Source organism: Sitophilus oryzae, unplaced genomic scaffold, assembly GCF_002938485.1.
Source record: "Sitophilus oryzae breed Bouriz unplaced genomic scaffold, Soryzae_2.0 scaffold_811_pilon_pilon, whole genome shotgun sequence".
Taxonomy (NCBI): domain Eukaryota; kingdom Metazoa; phylum Arthropoda; class Insecta; order Coleoptera; family Curculionidae; genus Sitophilus; species Sitophilus oryzae.
Window position 1 is genome coordinate 1,480,008 of NW_022147430.1, and position 18,207 is coordinate 1,498,214.

Consider the following 18,207-nt stretch of genomic DNA (forward strand, 5'->3'; position numbering starts at 1 on the left):
TCGAATAGATCTGCCTTGAAATATTGTATTCTAGTAATTCGGCAGCAAAAACCATTCATTTATAAAATTCATTTATTCGTCAGGATTGATTTTAATAAAATATAAACTGGATTTTTAGTTGTCGTCCGGCGACATGAGTTTCTTACCTAGAAACCCGACAGTGGTCGGTGACAATGCTATGAAAAGAAGCCGGCATCTTTGATTTTTGCGTAGTCAAATAAAGATAAGGACACATTATTTTTTATTGAGGTGCTAGTATTTACAGAAAATACATTAGGGCGCTGTTACCATATATTCATATTAGTTGGTATTAGCAAAGAATATTATTCTTTAGCATTAGTTAGTTAGGGATGGTAATGTCTATATGTTTTGCATTTTTTATTAATATTCTGTTGTTACACTGCAATAATACTTTTTATTTTTAGATGTAGGAAAATGATTTTAATGTTTTAAGCAAAGACTAGTTTAATAAATAATAATAACAGTAATAATTTGTTATACCTATTAACAACAAAATTTAAAATAATTTAATAATATAAACATTTTTTAAGTAGTAGCAAAATATAAACAACAAATAGAAGTCAAAAGTATTTATATTAGATCCTATTTAAAAATAATATAGTCTCTAAATGGCAACGTTGGTTTATTAAATAATAATAATTACAGAACTAATTTGTTATATTAACCCATTAAGGCCCAAATGCAAATTAATAATAAAATACCCAATTTTATTAGAAAAAGTAACTCAGTTGGGTGTAAGTAATAGTTAGAAATATAAAAAAATGGCAATCTGGGCTTTTAGGAATGCAATATGGCGCCGTACTCAAATAAGTACACTGGGCTAATGGGTGTATAAAAATACTACTCCTTTAATACTACAAAACTATATCTATTTAAAGTATTTTTAACAAAATAAGTGAAAATATACTAGTTATTTTTGTTATACCTATACAAATAAAAAACTTAGGTCATAAATAAAATATTTTTAAGTATGATATTTCTCAAAACACTCTCTTTCTACGCAAAGTGTAACAATGCACTTTTTACAACGCCATCTAATACGCAAATGGCACACGCTACATCTAAGCTGTTTCTCAATCTTCTCTGGGAAGTGACCAACATTGTCATATCTCACAGCACCAGGAACTTGACATGGTCGATTAGTTTTACGAGTTTTATTGTTCAAGCGGAGATAATACCGAGCAACATATCTTGTAAAGTCAAGAAGGCTAATTTTTTCTTCCGGCGAGGCACAAATTTGATGTAACTTCCAGGAATTTGTCATGGTTACATTGACCATATGAGTGAATAAACACCACCACCATTTCTTGCCCCTTATGCTTATTCTGTAAGTATTTGTTGCCTGGTCATTCAAGTCAACGCCGCCCATTCCAGCATTATAATTTTGAAAAACCAAAGGTTGTTGGACCGTAGTTATCTCCTTTTTGGCTCGCGACCATCGCTTGACGTAGTTGAGAGGTTCAATAAAATCGTGATTACTAGCCATTGAGCAAACACTATTGTCTTTCCATTTCACAATCAGTAAGTTATTCTCACAGTTAAATCTATAGTCGTATGTGCCCCTTTCCTCTTTGTCCATCATTTTAGAAGACTGAATGTTACAATTCTTCTGCCGATTTTCACGAATAGTGCCTGTAGCACGTATACCTTTAGCTGTCAATTGGTTCATGAGACGAAGAGTGGTAAAAAAATTGTCAAAGTACACTATGTGGTCAGCTGGGTTGTCTAGATGTTCTAGCAATGAAATTACCACATCAGCACCAAGACCAAGTGATTGCCCCTTCTTCTCACTGTTTTTGCCACAATAGGTGTCAAACGCGTAGCAATACCCGGTTGAACTGCACAACATCCAATCCTTGAATCCGAAGCGGACTGGTTTTCCGCGGATAAATTGTTTGGCGGAGTGGTGCCCAAAATATTTCACCATTGCTTCATCCACGCTCAGAGATTTATGAAAAAATCCCCACTGTCTAAAATTTTTGTTCAAAATGTCCATAAGGGGCCGTAACTTGAACATTTTATCATTTTTATTTATTTTATCATTATCTGCAAAATGTAGGTATCTTTTTATTTCTAGAAATCTATTGCGTGAGATAGATCCCGAAACAATTTTGACACCTAAATCTTCATCTAAAGACCAATACATCCTCTGTTGTGGCAATTTGTGATACCCAGAGAGCAACAAAATTCCAATGAAAATTTTCATTTCTTCCATGGTAGCAAAAAAATCATGATTATTTTTCTGTCGAGAGTAAATAATTGATTGCTCTATCATAAGTTGGAACACATTATCGTCAAACAGTTTCTCAAAAATTTGCACTGGATTATAGCCACGTAAACTTTCCTTTACTTTTTCTAAACGATCATTAGCGCCATTTTCTGTGTCACGTGAGAAAACATAAACCGGCTCAATTTTCTCCCATACAGGATTTCTCTCTTCGGCACGAGGACGCTTGCTGACAAATATTGATAATGGCTCGTCGTCACTGTCACTCCATTCGTCTGTATTGCCAAAATTTACTTCAATATATCCGGGCACATCGTTTGGAATATGGCTTTCCATAATATTATCATCATCAAACTCTTCTTGATCGGTGAGAACATCCGGTTCTGGTGGCAGGACTATTACATCAGCCTCGTCTTCGTGACTCTCAATTGCATCCGCAGCTTCTTGCAATGTAGAAAATATTTTTCGACCATAAAAACTTGTGGTCGTTATTGGTTGAAAGTCGTCATCCATTTCTGAAACAAAACGTAGCTTGAAATTAAAAATTCATACTTGAGCCCACTGTACTCATTTGAGTACATCCGTGTTTGGCGCTGATTCACGTTTCAGGAAATGAGGTTATGAATCTATGGCTAATTTTTACCACTTGTTTAATACATATAAAATAGATATTTGGCGTAATTTGTCAATAATTATACAAATAGCCTCCTAAATATATTATATTCACTTTACTTACCAGGTTCAAAAATAAGTCATATTTTAAAACTGTAACTAATCTTTTCAAAACACACCAATACCTGTCAACTATCAGTAAACACTGCCCAGAGATTAATAAAATATGGCGCGATAGCTAACAACTTAATATATTGCCCATCAGATGGCAGAGTTTGTCCAAAATAACTGTACTCATTTGAGTACGGCGGGCGTTAATGGGTTACAACAAATTTAAAATCATGAAATATAAACATTTATTAATTTTCTAAGCATGCAGTGCTTATAAGATAATAAGAAAGGAAAATATAAATAAAAAAATTAAAAGTAAAATTATTTATATTACTTTTTATTACTTTATATTACTATTTAAAAATAATATTTACTTTTACTGGCATTTATTTTAAAAAATAAATGAAATATTTCTTCGCAAAAAACTACATGTAAGAGAATTAGCATAAACAAAATACAAACATTGTTAACTTTTTTTAAATTGGCACGTGTAAAACTTTCAATTTAATTTTTTCAATTTTTTTTTCGAAAATTTTTTCCAAAATTTGAGTTCGATAACCACATTTACGTAACCACATTACTTAAATATGATTATTAAGTTCAAAATTCATAGTATTAAAACATCTAAAATACAAATATGTATTTTTAAAATTAATTGTAAGTTGATCTCATCTCTCTTAAAAATTGCTACTTCTCAAAATTTCCCATTAAAAAAATGCAATCTAACCTAACCATAATATACCATATAAAATTAAATAATTGAAAGATCGGGCTACGGAAAATCACACAAATTTTCGGAAAAATTTTGACCACTTCGCACACAATCGGAAATTAAAAAAACCTACTGTTTTAGTATTTTAAATATTTTAATAAACGCAAAAATAGCATTGTATTTACAAGGCGAAGTTATAAAAATTTGGAAGAACTAATAATGCACTGACGCACACAAAAATCAAACGAATACTAAATTTCATTTATCAAAAGCATTCGATAGTCGTGGCTCGTGACGCAACGATAACCATTTAGTCGCAATTTTAACTGATAGTAAAGAGTAGTAAAAGCTTAAAAAGTCAGCGAAAACCGCATATTGATATCTTCTTTCAAATCAAAGATATTAGCAAAATTATAATAAATACCAAAAAATAAGTCCTTAATTACCTTATTTTTACAACATGGTATCAGTAGCCCTCTTGATTATGCCCATTCCAACACAAAAATATCATAGAAACAGTTAGTTTATTTTAAAATCGACGAAATACCAGAATACCATAATACCAGAGGTATTAATATCTAATAATTAAGATATTAATAACAGTGAACAAGAAACGATGATTCAGTGAAGTCATGGTAGGCTTTGGAAAAAAGTTGCTTTTCACGTAATAGTATAAACGTCAAACTGTTGTAATTGCTTTTTTCAAAATACCTTCATTACTTGAAGTAGTTGAAGTTGTTGGCATTTTGAAAAAGCAATCAAAAGATAAAAAACGCTGCTAAGACTATCAAAATGTTGATCTAATAACAATTTGACGTTTATACTATTACGTGAAAAGCAACTTTTTTCCAAAGCCTACCATGACTTCACCGAATCATCGTTTCTTGTTCACTGTTATTAATTAATATCTTAGTTATTACATATTAATACATCTGGTATTATGGTATACTGGTATTTCGTCGATTTTAAAATAAACTGACTGTTTCTATCATATTTTTTTGTTAGAATGGGCATAATCAAGAGGGCTACTGATACCGTATTGTAAAAATAAGGTAATTAAGGGCTTATTTCTTGGTATTTATTATAATTTTGCTAATATCTTCGGTTTGAAAGAAGATATCAAGATGCGGTTTTTGCTGACTTTTTAAACTTTTACTATTCTTTACTATCAGCTAAAATTACTTATATTCTCGTATCTAATTTTTTGAAAAAACGCGCTATGTTTGTTAGATTGTAAGAAAGCGCCCCCTGGCGTCTACGTTCAAAACCTTATTATTATTTTTATGGTGCAATATAGAGTAAGAAACGCTCTTTTAAACGAGCCCGTTTAATGTTGCCCGTCGCTTGTTGGATTCTGATCATCCAGTCCGGAGTTATTAACACTAATATAAAGATAGATCTAACCTTCCCCCACCACTTTATTTTAGCAGATAGGGGAAAATGGTTCTAACAAAGAAAATCCAACATTTACTGAAGATTATGAAGCTATTATTTATAGTACTCATTATCTAGGCAAAATTCTGTAAAAAATCCATTTTCTTATTTTCTATAGCAGTTGCGCCACCTAGCGGCTGTTTTACAAACTTGGAAATAATTTCCAGCAATTTCTCATAGCCCCTTTAGTTATAAATATTTTTTTCCGTAAGCCCTACGGCTAATACTTTCCGAGATACAGCCGAGAGCTATTCTTAGTGGGACACCCGGTACCTTACGCATAAAAAATCGGTTGTCGGTGGAATTTTTAAATCTGGAAGAATTTCGTAGATATAGGCGAGAATTTAGCTGTATGATCGGATTTACATATCGCCGATTTTAATCTTATTACAAATAATACCTCGTTGTACCAAGTTGTAACGCAATTTAGTATGTACTTCCTTCAACCTATTTAATCTACATGACGTGGTGAGAAGTTAAATAAAAAAAGTGAAATTGTTTATTGTGAATTGTTTTCGCGACAGTAATAATTTATGCGTTGTTGCAACTGTTTTTGAGATAGGGATTAACGCGATTAGATATGTATTTTTTTATTTAAGGATTTTAATGAACGATAACTTAAGCCTTGACTAAAATAGGTTTTCAAACAAATTTGTCAGATATCCCATATTTTGCGACTCATAAAAAGTTTCATAATATATAGTAGGTACATAGTACATAGTACCCATAATCGAGTTTGATTTTATTGAACAGTGAAATAATTATTTTGTGAGTAGCATCGAATATCGACATGAAACTATTGGCTCATCTGCAATTAACTGCTAATAAATGACTTTTACCATCAGTGACATAATGTCACATTTTAGGCACTGACAGCATGCGTTAAAAATTACATTTTTACTGACGTTTGTAGAAAAAATATATTGTTTCCCAATTTTACATTAAGATTCATCCCATAAATCACAATTTGGCAGCGCTGTCGCCATCGCTTGTCACTCAAAGTTGATTACGTGCATCGGAAATTGTTTTGCGATTACCGTACAAATATTTTTTTTATGACAACTTTACTACACAAACACGTGATGACCAATTTTTATGGATTTGATTTCCCTGTATGTAGAATAGAAGATAAAACTACATAAATCTTCTAATATCTTTAACTTACGGGTTTGAGGTGTCTACGTGTACTTTAGCATACATTTTATTACTTAATTATAATATATTGTCTAGGTGATGACAATTTGAATGAGTAATCAGAAACATTATGTCTGGACATTGTGTTTAAATTTAGAAGGAAGATCTTTATTTCTGGTGTAATAAATGGCAATTTTCGCCTATTAAAACTACTTTTAAAGTAATTAAATGATTATTTTTTTAAACAAGTTTGTATATTTAATGATAAGTGTTTTTTACCGTGTAACGTATATTGCTGCCTTCGTACCTGGATACTGGATGAGGGTTATCTTTAATAATAAACACAACGTCAGGAGGTATTTTACTACGTCTCTGGTCTCCTTCCTTAGGGAAAGTTATTTTGGTTCTCCAGTTTTCCATTCAAGGTTTTACTTTGATGTTTAATATTTTGTCTTCCTTTCTTAGTGTGCGAACACAGTGCAAGCAGGTTTGCCGCTTTCTGGTAGCCAGCGCCAATCTGGGTACCTATTCTTGACATCGTTCGCAACTTTGCGTATACGCATCACGTGTATTGTTATAAACAGGGTATCCCAGAAATAAGTGCAAGTATTTTAAAGGGTGGTAGATCTAGATAAAAGAAACATATTTTCCCTTTATCGTTTTTCAAATAAGTCCAAAATAACGGAGTTATTTTACTTTGAAAATTTCCAAAAAAAATGATTTTTTGCTAAAATTTTGAGAACCTTCTTCATGTGCCTTCTCCTCATCGGAGGTTGGCGGCCATCAATCGGAATTCCTTTACGGAACCGTTTACGCCCGATGCCTCGTCGTCCTTCAATCTTTCCCTCAACGATCAGCTGTAGGAAACTATATTTGTTATTTCGAAAAATATGCTGCTTTCCGTCGTTTTATTGTAGTCAATAGTTCTTGGTCCTTACATATTCTTTCCAATACTTCCAGATTTGTTTGAGAACCACTGGATCTTTTCTGGATTTTCTTTCTTATAAATTTAATCTACTATCCATGTTGCCATATTATAAAGAAATTATTTTTTTAAATTTTTTAAAAACTAAAAAAAATTGCAAAAAAATTCCAAAAATATTTTCAAAAAATTCCGAATTTTCCAAAAAAAATTTAGAAAACCTCATAGGCGTGTTTCTGGGGTTGAACTATACTACCAGTTAAGTTAAAATACTTGCACGTATTTCTGGGACACCCTGTATATGGTTACATAGTAGCGCCGCGCCGCGCCGCCTCGCGCTTATAACCTTGAAAAATAAAGCGTGTTATCAAATCGGCTAGTTCACAGTGAAAGCAGGTAGGAGCCGTCAACCAGCGTTCATCGGCGTTCTCGCTTTTACCGGAACGAAAATTTATTTATTTCTGTTTTGGTAGGCGCCGACGGCGCACAGAGGGTATTAAGAACTAAAAGTTGGCCAAAATTATGTTTTATGATTTTTTTGCTTTTTTGCTAGTAATATTAATTATTAGAGGAGAGGGTGCTAATATGGAACCTCATTTTGTTTTTCCAACACAATATTTTTCCCCTCTATTCTGAAACCCTTTCCACCGATCAAATAGGGCCATTCTGTGCAAAACCAAGCAATTGGATGAGGATGCTAGAACAAGAAAGTAATTTGTATATTATAGACGATATTTAAGCGAGGATGGGTGTTATAGGGTAAAGACTATTTCCTTTAAGAATTATTTAAATCAATGTTTTTTTGGCAGTGGCAAATATTGGCAAGATTTTGTACATATTCCAAAGCTGGAGACTTTAAGCATTGAACGGATACTAATTTCCATGCGGAATATTGCCGAATAGTCTTACACCTTATAAAAATGCCTCTGATTTTTTAAATATAAAACATTATAAGGAAATAGAATAGAAGGAAACGTTTCCAAATAAAAATATGGCATAAAACAGGACTTGACAGCTGGCTCTGTATCCATCATGACAGTTATTATAAACAATTTGCAAAAAAGCACTATAAACAATTCCACTATTTTATAATCTTAGAAATATTCAGAATACACTCAGGATAATTCATACTTATAATTGAAATATATTATTTATTTGATAGTCAACTTACGACTTAAAAAAAGCTAATAAACGTGCTTACATTTAGTATTTATAGGCTTGTATTCAGTTAAGATAAAAAATGAAAATAAAATATTTCACTTTTGGCCAGGTTTATAGACCAAATACCCATGTGCGTGCCGGCGCGGCGGGGAGCGGCGTTTGATATGGTTAGGTTAGGTTAGGTTAGTTAATCAGGTAAATTTCCTCTTAATTAACTACTTCCGAACCCTGCTCGCATCTCCGAAAAAGCCATATAACAATACACGGCATATACGCAAAGTTACGCATCACGTGTATTGTTATATGGCTTTTTCGGAGATGCGAGATGTGAGCGATATGTGGTCAAGAATAGGTCCCCAGAGACGGCGCAGGTTGCCGGAAAGCAGAAACCTGCCTCCACTATGTTCGTACCCTTAGACTACCGTCGTTTTGGAGCACTTTTTTCTGTATCTTTTTAGAACATCCGGTTAGAATATCCTCTAGGGAAACGTAAACATCTTGCTCTGTAGGCGGATCTTGCTGTCTCTGTCCGCTAGACGATTTTCTGAAAAAAGTTGTGTCTACCGGCGAAGAGTTGTGTGAATATTGCTCTGGGATCTACGTGACATTTGTACATAGCGAGAGTTCTTTTAAACAGCATTAGAGGTGTCTTTTCTTCAGTGTTCAACATACTGATTGATATATCTTTATTTTTCTTATCCAAGAATACTTCATATTATGCTTCAGCTTTTTGTGAAATAAGATCTCTCTATCGCAAATTTGTAGTAAGCAGGTTTTCTTTACTCTACATTAGTAGGTATTATGTATATGTATATTATTTACGGATACTTCTTTAGTGAATAATACATCTTTGGCGACTTAGGAGGTAAATTGTTGGCATCTTCTGGATTTGTAATTTTTTAGGCTTAAGAGTTTCTAGACTTTTTAGATATTCCATATTTTTGTATATCTTTCTAATAAAGACGTGGGTACAAAAATAATAAAACGTCTTAAATATCCACATTTATTTTCATAACGATTTGGATATTTTGAACCTATTACTATACATGCTTTTTATAATACTTTATTCTAAATTTGTTAAGTTTATTAGTGAGTGAATGAGTACATATTTATTCTATAACATTTAGGGAAGGATATCTCGTAATTTGTTCTGTGCAGGCGTTGACAGTTTTCTAGGAAAAACAATGTTAAACCCAACTATTAAATCTCCTCGGCGTGATGGCTCCTTAGGGAAAGGCAATCCTTGTCCACTTATTCGTTTTATAGTATCAGGAGTTATAATTTCATCCTGAAAATGCAACAATTTTCTTCCACCTTCCAAGAACGGTACGTTAACGGAACAGCCACACAGAGCTTCTTTTAAAGATATTTTTGCCGTGTATCGTATATCGCTTCCTTCTCGTTTGAATACTGGATGAGGCTTATCTTTAATAATAAACACAACGTCAGCAGGTATTTTGTTGTGTCCCTGGTCTCCTTCCTTAGGGAAAGTTATTTTAGTTCCAGCTTTCCATCCAGGTTTTACTTCGATGTGTAATATTTTGTCTTCCTTTCTTAGACTACCGTCGTTTCGAAGCACTTTTTTCTGTATTTTCATCTTTTTAGAACATCCGGTCAGGATATCTTCCAGGGAAACGTAAACGTCTTGCTCTATTGGCGGATCTTGCTGCCTGTGTCCGCTAGACGGTTCCTGAAAAAAGTTTCCATTGTTGCTGAATAGAAACATATCCTCGAAAGGGTTCGTGCCACCAAAAAATTGCGCGAAAGTCGCTCTAGGGTCGCCGTGGAATGTGTAGAAGGTGGTACCGTTTTGAAATACACCTCCTCCTCCACCACCCCCAGTTGCAGCTCTTCCTTTCAAACCGTCCTCTCCGTACTGATCGTATATATCTCTTTTTCTCTTGTCGGACAGGACTTCGTAAGCTTCAGCTATGTCTTTGAACTTTTCCTCGGCGTTTGGTGCTTTGTTTTTGTCGGGATGGTACTTCAAGGCCAGTTTGCGGTAGGCTTTCTTTATGTCGTCGTCTGTGGCATTGTGGGGAATGTTTAAAATACTGTAATAGTCTTTGCCCATTTTTCCAGAGCGATAATTTAAATTAATGTCATTGTCGTACGTGACGTTAGTGAAAAATAATTTTGATAAATGTCAGTATATCGGTCAAATAATAATGTGTCAGAGCTTATCAGATGTTTAAAGCAGTATGTAAAAAAATCACGATTAAAAAAATATTTTCTTATTTTAATCAGTTTTTTTTTATTTTAATCGGATTGCTGTGATTTTAATCAATTTTCTATTTAAATCGGATTTCCAGGTGCGTCCACATTGCTCGCGACCAGGCCGAACGAACACGTGAAACACGAAAAATATGGCAAACAGTCGGAGCGAGATGTTCGCGGCGCTCGTGGTGCCCCACGTGCTTGGGATCACATAAAATGCCTGTTTCGACTGTTAGTGTGCGAACACAGTGCAAGCAGGTTTGCCGCTTACTGGTAGTCAGCGCCAATCTGGGCACCTATTCTTGACATCGTTCGGAACTTTGCGTATACGCATCACGTGTATTGTTATAAACAGGGTATCCCAGAAATAAGTGCAAGTATTTTAAGGGGTGGTAGATCTCGATTAGAGGTGGGAATTCTAGTTCCTTGGGAGGAACTAGTTCCTTAGTTCTAGTTCCTCCAGAAAAATAGTTCCTTGAACTAGGTCCTTAGTTCACAATAGTTCCCGACTAACATTGACATCCCCGTTGCTTGCTAATGGATTTCATTTTCAGCCAGAACTATTCACCCCCCAGTTTACTATTCAAAATTATACAGATCATTATAATTTTTATAATGTACGAAATATCAGAAGACGTGTAATTGCATATGTTAAAAACATTTAGGTAAGTTTTATAGCAGTTAAAAAAATTAAAGAAACTCAAGTCAGAGTTTAACAACTATATCACAAATCAATTGGAGGAAATAATACGAAAAATATACGAAAAAATGTATTTTCCCCACTTCAAGCTTTTTGTTTTTGTCTAAAAATTCAGAATATCTACTTCATTTTACAAGATATTTCTTAATTTTAGGGACCTAAAGTGAAACATTCCCATAAAATATTTAAAAAAATGTGGTAATTACGCCGCGCCGGCTGTGGCAATAGACAAGGCCGAATCCATCGTCGTCTCCTTGTATTATATCGCGGATCTGCCGACTGAATAGATTCCCGTGAACTAGTCTTTTAATAGTTCCTCTATGTCCGGATCCGATAACATACGGCTGGCACTCCACACGCCTGCCTAGCATCAATCGCGCTGGCTGATCCATACGTAAACAAGTCTTTTATTTAGTTCCTCTAGTTCCTTTAGGTCCGGATCCGATAACATACGGCATACGGCTGGCACTCCCCACTCCTGCCTAGCATCGTCGCGCTGGCTCGATCCGTGCGGACGTAAATTAGTCTTTTATTTAGTTTAGTTCCTCTAGGTCCGGATCCGATAACGTACGGCTGGCACTCCCCACTCCTGCCTACTATCGGGCTACGCGCGCTAGCCGATCCGTCGCCGTCGCATATTATTCTATATCGGTCACAGTCCCGATCCCGGAACAGGTTCTGAGGAACTAGTTCTTTGAGAAACCAGGAACTAGTTCCTTTCATTCCGGGGTCGGAATAGTTCATTGGAACTAGTTCGTTCACGAACTACACACCTCTAAGCTCGATAAAAGAAACATATTTTCTCATTCTCGTTTTTCTAATAAGTCCAAAATAACGGAGTCATTTTATTTTGAAAATTTCCAAAAAAAATGATTTTTTGCTAAAATTTTGAGAACCGCTGTATCTTTTCTGGATTTTCTTTCTTGTAACTTTAATCTTTAAATAAAAACTAAAAAAAATTCCAAAAAAAATTTCAAAAAATTCCGAATTTTCAAAAAAAAAATATTATATTTAGAAAAAAACCTCATTGGCGTGTTTCTGGGGTTGAACTATACTAAAATACTTGCACTTATTTCTGGGACACCCTGTATATGGGTACATCGTAGCCCCGCACCGCGCCGCCTCACGCTTATAACCTTGAAAAATTAAAGCGTGTTATCAAATCGGCTAGTTCACAGTGAAAGCAGGCGTTCTCGCTTTTACCGGAACGAAAATTTATTTATTTCTGTTTTTGCACGCGCCGACGGCGCACAAAGGGTATTAAGAGCTAAGAGTTGGCCAAAATTATGTTTTATGATTTTTTTACTTTTTTGCTAGTAATATTAATTATTAATTAGAGGAGAGGTTGCTAATATGGAACCCCATTTTGTTTTTGCTACATAATATTTTTTCCTCTACTCTGAACCCTTTCCACCTATCAAATAGGGCCATTCTGTGCAAAACCAAGCAATTGGATGAGGATGCTAGAACAAGAAAGTAATTTGTATATAATAGACGATATTTGAGCGAGGATGGGTATTATAGGGTAATGACTATTTCCTTTAAAGAATCTATTTAAATCGATGTTTTTTTGGCAGTGGCAAATATTGGCAAGATTTTTGTACATATTCCAAAGCTGGAGACTTTAAGCATTGAACGGATACTAATTTCCATGCGGAATATTGCCGAATAGTCTTACACCTTATAAAAATGCCTCTGATTTTTTAAATATAAAACATTATAAAGAAATAGAATAGAAGGAAACGTTTCAAAATAAAAATATGGCATAAAACAGGACTTGCCAGCTGGCTCTGTATCCATCATGACAGTTATTATAAACAATTTGCACAAAAAAAAGCACTACAAACAATTCCACTATTTTATAATTTTAGAAATTTTCAGAATACACTCAAGATAATTCATACTTATAATTGAAATATATTATTTATTTGATAGTCAACTTACGACTTAAAAAAAGCTTATAAACCTGCTTACATTTAGTATTTATAGATTTGTATTCAGTTAAGATAAAAAATGAAAATAAAAATATTTCACTTTTGGCCAGGTTTATAGACCAAATACCCCTATGTGCGGGGCCGGCGCGGCGGGAGCGGCGTTTGGATATGGTTAGGTTAGGTTAGGTTATTTAATCAGGTAAATTTCCTCTTAATTAACTACTTCGAACCCTGCTCGCATCTCCGAAAAGCCATATAACAATTCACGTAATGCATATACGCAAAGTTACGCATCACGTGTATTTTTATATGGCTTTTTCGGAGATGCGAGATGTGAGCGATATTTGAAGATGCGAGTGATCAAGAATAGGTGCCCAGAGACGGCGCTGGCTGCCGGAAAGCAGAAACCTGCCTCCACTATGTTCGTACCCTTACGCTCTGTCGCGTTGCTCTCGAGCTGTTTGCGTTATTTGTTTAATTTTTAGTTTGGTTGGTTTGGTGTCATTCATAGGATTCGATATTTACTGCAGTATAATTATACTACCATGATTTTTCTTATTTTTTTTTTGTTTAGATTTGAAAATAGTTGTGTTTTGTTCTTGGATTAATAATATTAAATATACCTTTAATAAAATATAACTCTACAATATAAATATATTGCCTACTTATCTTAATCTGATCTTTATTTTTATTTTGGCATACGGCTGGTGCTATTTTTGAAATGCTTTGTTTGGAAACTTTGAATAAATAACCTAAGCTGGTATGTGAGTCTCCAGTTGCAAGGAATCTTAATGCTATGTTATGTTATAACTTATAACCAATCTTTCTTTAACCGGAATACACTTCCTAAAAGTTGTATTTTTTCTTTTTATGCCAACTAAGTTAATAAGTCTTTCAAAATCAGTAGCGGACATGCGATATAAATTATTAAAAAACATTCTGTCTGTAAATCATGTAGAAGTTTGCTTTTACTATGCTGGGATCTACTTTTGAAATTATTAGACATCCAACACCGCCTTTTTTCACTTTGTCTCTTTCGTTTTGCAATAATAAACGCACTAGCAGCCGCTATTAAGAATACTTCATGTCCGAACAGCACGAACGCAAGCACTACAGTCTGACAAACGGATCTGAAACAACAGGGCAACGGTCAGGGGATCGCACATTTTTTTCGACGGAAGCACATTTTCTAAAATCATAACCGATTTCATTCATAAAATATCCAGGAGTGTGCGGTGTTTTAAAAAAATATAATTTTATTAGGAATAGTAATTTCCCATATATAGTAATAGTTGTTAAAATGTACGCGTGTACTAATTACAATAAGCACAAGTCAAGTTCAAGGCACAAAACACAATACAATGACGCCACCACTGGATTTTTCAATAGTAGTGACTGTTTCTACTGTTCCTAGGGAGGGGCATAAAGTTCGTGGTAATGGCGGTAAGACGTGCGAGAATCTTGACCAATCAGATTGGTTGAATCCGGGATGCCATGATGAATTTTGTCAGCGTTGCCAGCTTACCCTAAGCGGACGATATCTTTAGGAAATACTTTACCTTTTATAAAAGGCAGAATGAAGGAAATGAGTTAATTAGATAAATATACATTTCACAATAAGAAATACGTCAAAATATTGGCATTTACAGGGTGAGTCTTAAATAAGTGCAAATATTTTCAGGGCTGGTAGATCTCGATAAAAGAAACATATTTTCTCTTTACCATTTTTCAGATAAGTCCAAAATAAACTAGTTATAAGTTCAAAAAAAAAAGGTTTTTTTTTGAAAAAAATTTGAGAGCCACCGGATTTTTTCTGTATTTGCATCCCTTTTATTGCTGTAATCAACTATGTAATATCAGAGATTAAGAAAATATACCGTGGGAAAATTTGCTGTGAACAGGCAATTCTAAAAAGTTTTCGAAAAATATACAGGAAAATTTAAAAGAAAATGCACGATTTTCAACACCTTTTTTTAGCGAAAAAATCTCATAGACGTGTTCCTGGGGTCGAAATATAGCACCCCTGAAAATATTTACACTTATTTAAGACTCACCCTGTATATAATTATGTATGCTTATAGGTAATATCGTGCAATTTTGCTTTTCTATTATTAAACGTGACGACATCGACTTTTTTTTTCTGAATTCCCCTTGCTGTTTCAGATTCGTTTGTCAGATAATACTTTACAATGTGGACGCCTTGCTTGCGAGCCGAAAGATCTTGAGAAACACGACGAATAGGGAGCGCAAGCAACGGAAGCACAATCAGAAGCAAGAGCGCGAGCAGGATCACGAGTAATGTGGACGCACCTTAAGGCTTAACCTACGTATCCTAGTTCATTTTTTTCAAATATAACAGCAGTTTTAATAAAACACAATATTTTTGAAAATTGATTAACATTTAGTTATTATTTATTTTCTTGTATTATATTATTAAAATTAGTGTTCGACCGATAGGCTTTTTTTGGTCGATACCGATAATCGGCCGATACCGATATGTTTCAGGCCGATACGATATATATCGACCTATCGGCATATTTTTTTAATTGCCTTAAAAACCAGATACAGTACGTCTGTCCGTTCTGTAGCTACGGGGTATCCGTCAGTGGCGTGCAGTACCATTTACAGTAGGGTAGGCAACAGAATCAAAAATATGAAAAAAGAAACTAAAAAAACGTACATATGTATTACATAATATATATGTACAATGTACGTATATAAAATTTACTGTCTAACGTATTTTAACTTTAAACTGAAACAAAAGAAAATTCAAATAACAGCAAATAAATTTAATTATTTGTAGATGCAAAACGAATAATCTGTCTATTATTCAATCATTATTTCTTCCCGATAGGCGACTCAACGACTTGCGAATTAGCTAACAATAACCATACACAATATTGCCAGATTGCCAATTGCCACTGCCTAATAGATTTTATGTACCAAAATGATTTTACAGTCAAATAAAATAATAAATGAAATCATTTGGAAACAAATACAGATGACAGACAAGCAAATTTCTAATTTGCTACATAATACAAATCTTTCTAAAACACAGTTATTTAAAATTGATCATATAAAATAACATGGACTGTTTCTTACATAGTTCTGTAATAATTCGGATAATAATAAACTGGCAATACCACATCGGCGGCATAGAGACATCGAGTGCATCCGTGCTGCGGTAACGCACTGCTTTTGCTTGTCCATATTCATGTAATGTTAAGTTGCGGCCGTGCGTTCGATTTCGAATAATGGGATGCGTTTTTTAGGTAATAATAAGACGTTGAACAGGTGGCGTTTATTTTGTATGATGTTTCCGGCTTTGTAACCGTAATAAACACAATACTAACTTACTATTTAGAAAAATAAAACAATGTAGGTCGCATTGTAGGATTTGTAGGTAGATATATAATGAAAATTGATCAGATAAATATATTTTTATTTTGCGTCTGTCTTGAATAAATCGAAGGGTAGGCAATGCTTTTTTGCCTATATGTAATGCACGCCACTGGTATCCGTGAGAGGGGAAACGATATTCTCTCGATGTTTTTCGTAAAAAAACAGACCACGCGTCCCATCAATAAAAATTCAACAAATTTGCAAGTAGCCAATAAAATGAGTGGGCGGAGCGATTTGCGGTGGCGCACTCGTCAAATCGACGTTGTGTCGACGTATAAAATATATTGCTGTTTATTTAAATGTTTTTTGTCCGCATTCCTTTCATAGACACAGATCCAGGAGATGTACTGTACATCTGAATCTTCGATATTTCTTCATAGCAATTTAAAAAAAAATGGATTATTCTTATTAGTTAATATTAACTAATTTTTAAGGAGTCTTGTTTTTATTTAGTATTTTATTTATTCGTTACTGTTTATCTTTTTGTCTTATTTTAAGGAAATCGTCCGGTTTGCTCTACTAAAGCTTTTTTTTGACAGATTTAAGGGAAATTTGTTTTTTTCAAATTTTTTGTTTTAGTTTATTTTTCTGTTTATTATTTTAAAGAATCCGTTTCAGTTTGTGTTCATATATGTTTAATAAAGTTGTTCCTAAAAAAATCAAGTTAAGTTATTTTTTTTATTCCTTTTTCGTGAATAATCAATAAAATAAAATATCGGCCGATATACAAATGTATATCGGTCGATACCGATAATCGGCATGATGGCCGATATTTTCATATCGGTATCGGTATCGGTCGATCACTAATTAAAATTACATTCCGTTTAATCCAATTACGATTACAACAAAAAATAACTGTAAAGGCATTCCTAAATATTTTAGACTTATTAAACTTATTAAACTTAACTAAAAAGACGCTATCAAATTTCAACGAAAACACGCAAAAACAAAATTCATTGCTACATTACCGACATAACATCAGACAAAGGGAAGTTACACAAAAGGAGAAAGTTCGACAAAGGAACAAAAGTTTTTATAGCCCCGTACCGCCATCATCTTTTTACAATTAAAGGCAAACATTTTGCAACGAGAGAGGCGAATGAAATTTGATGGTGTGACAGCTGTTCTGTTACAGGCATAGACTTAAAATAAAATATAGACTGAGCATCTCATTGATAAATAGCTGGAACATGCGGTCAGACAACGTCTTGTTATTGTTGTGTTATTGTTTTAGGTTCTAACGAGTGCGACACGAGCGATAGATAGGTTGTCTCTGTCATAACGGTCGTTCCCTGACGACTCTGCCGAGAAACACAACACTGTCTTTCGTTTCTCAAGTACACCTGAACTCTCCGTATCATAGCCGGGTAACTTTTTTATTTTAATGAAGCTATAATTAAATTAAAAATATATCGTATTTAAATATTTTATTAAGATTTAGGACAGGTTTTTTGAATAAAAGTTTAGAAAAAAACGTCTTAGAGTCCAAAAAGGATAAAAATAATAAAATACACGTTATAGAAGAAATTTTATAATCGAAATTACGTAATTTTTGAAATTAATAATAAATTATTAATTTTAGTCAAACATTTACAACCCCTAATATTAATCAAAACAGGA

General features: G+C 33.8%; 2 protein-coding genes across 3 annotated transcripts in view; one reads left to right on the plus strand and one right to left on the minus strand.

Annotated features, from left to right (window-relative positions):
* LOC115889174 (protein pellino-like) overlaps window positions 1–18,207 on the plus strand; it is a 217,256-nt gene that overhangs the window by 21,791 nt on the left and 177,258 nt on the right. The gene's annotated exons all lie outside the window — the stretch shown is intronic.
* LOC115889176 (dnaJ protein homolog 1-like) lies at window positions 9,406–10,460 on the minus strand. Its single transcript, XM_030909132.1, has one exon. The coding sequence runs from the start codon at window positions 10,406–10,408 to the stop codon at window positions 9,458–9,460; it is 951 nt and encodes a 316-aa protein (XP_030764992.1). The 5' UTR covers window positions 10,409–10,460; the 3' UTR covers window positions 9,406–9,457.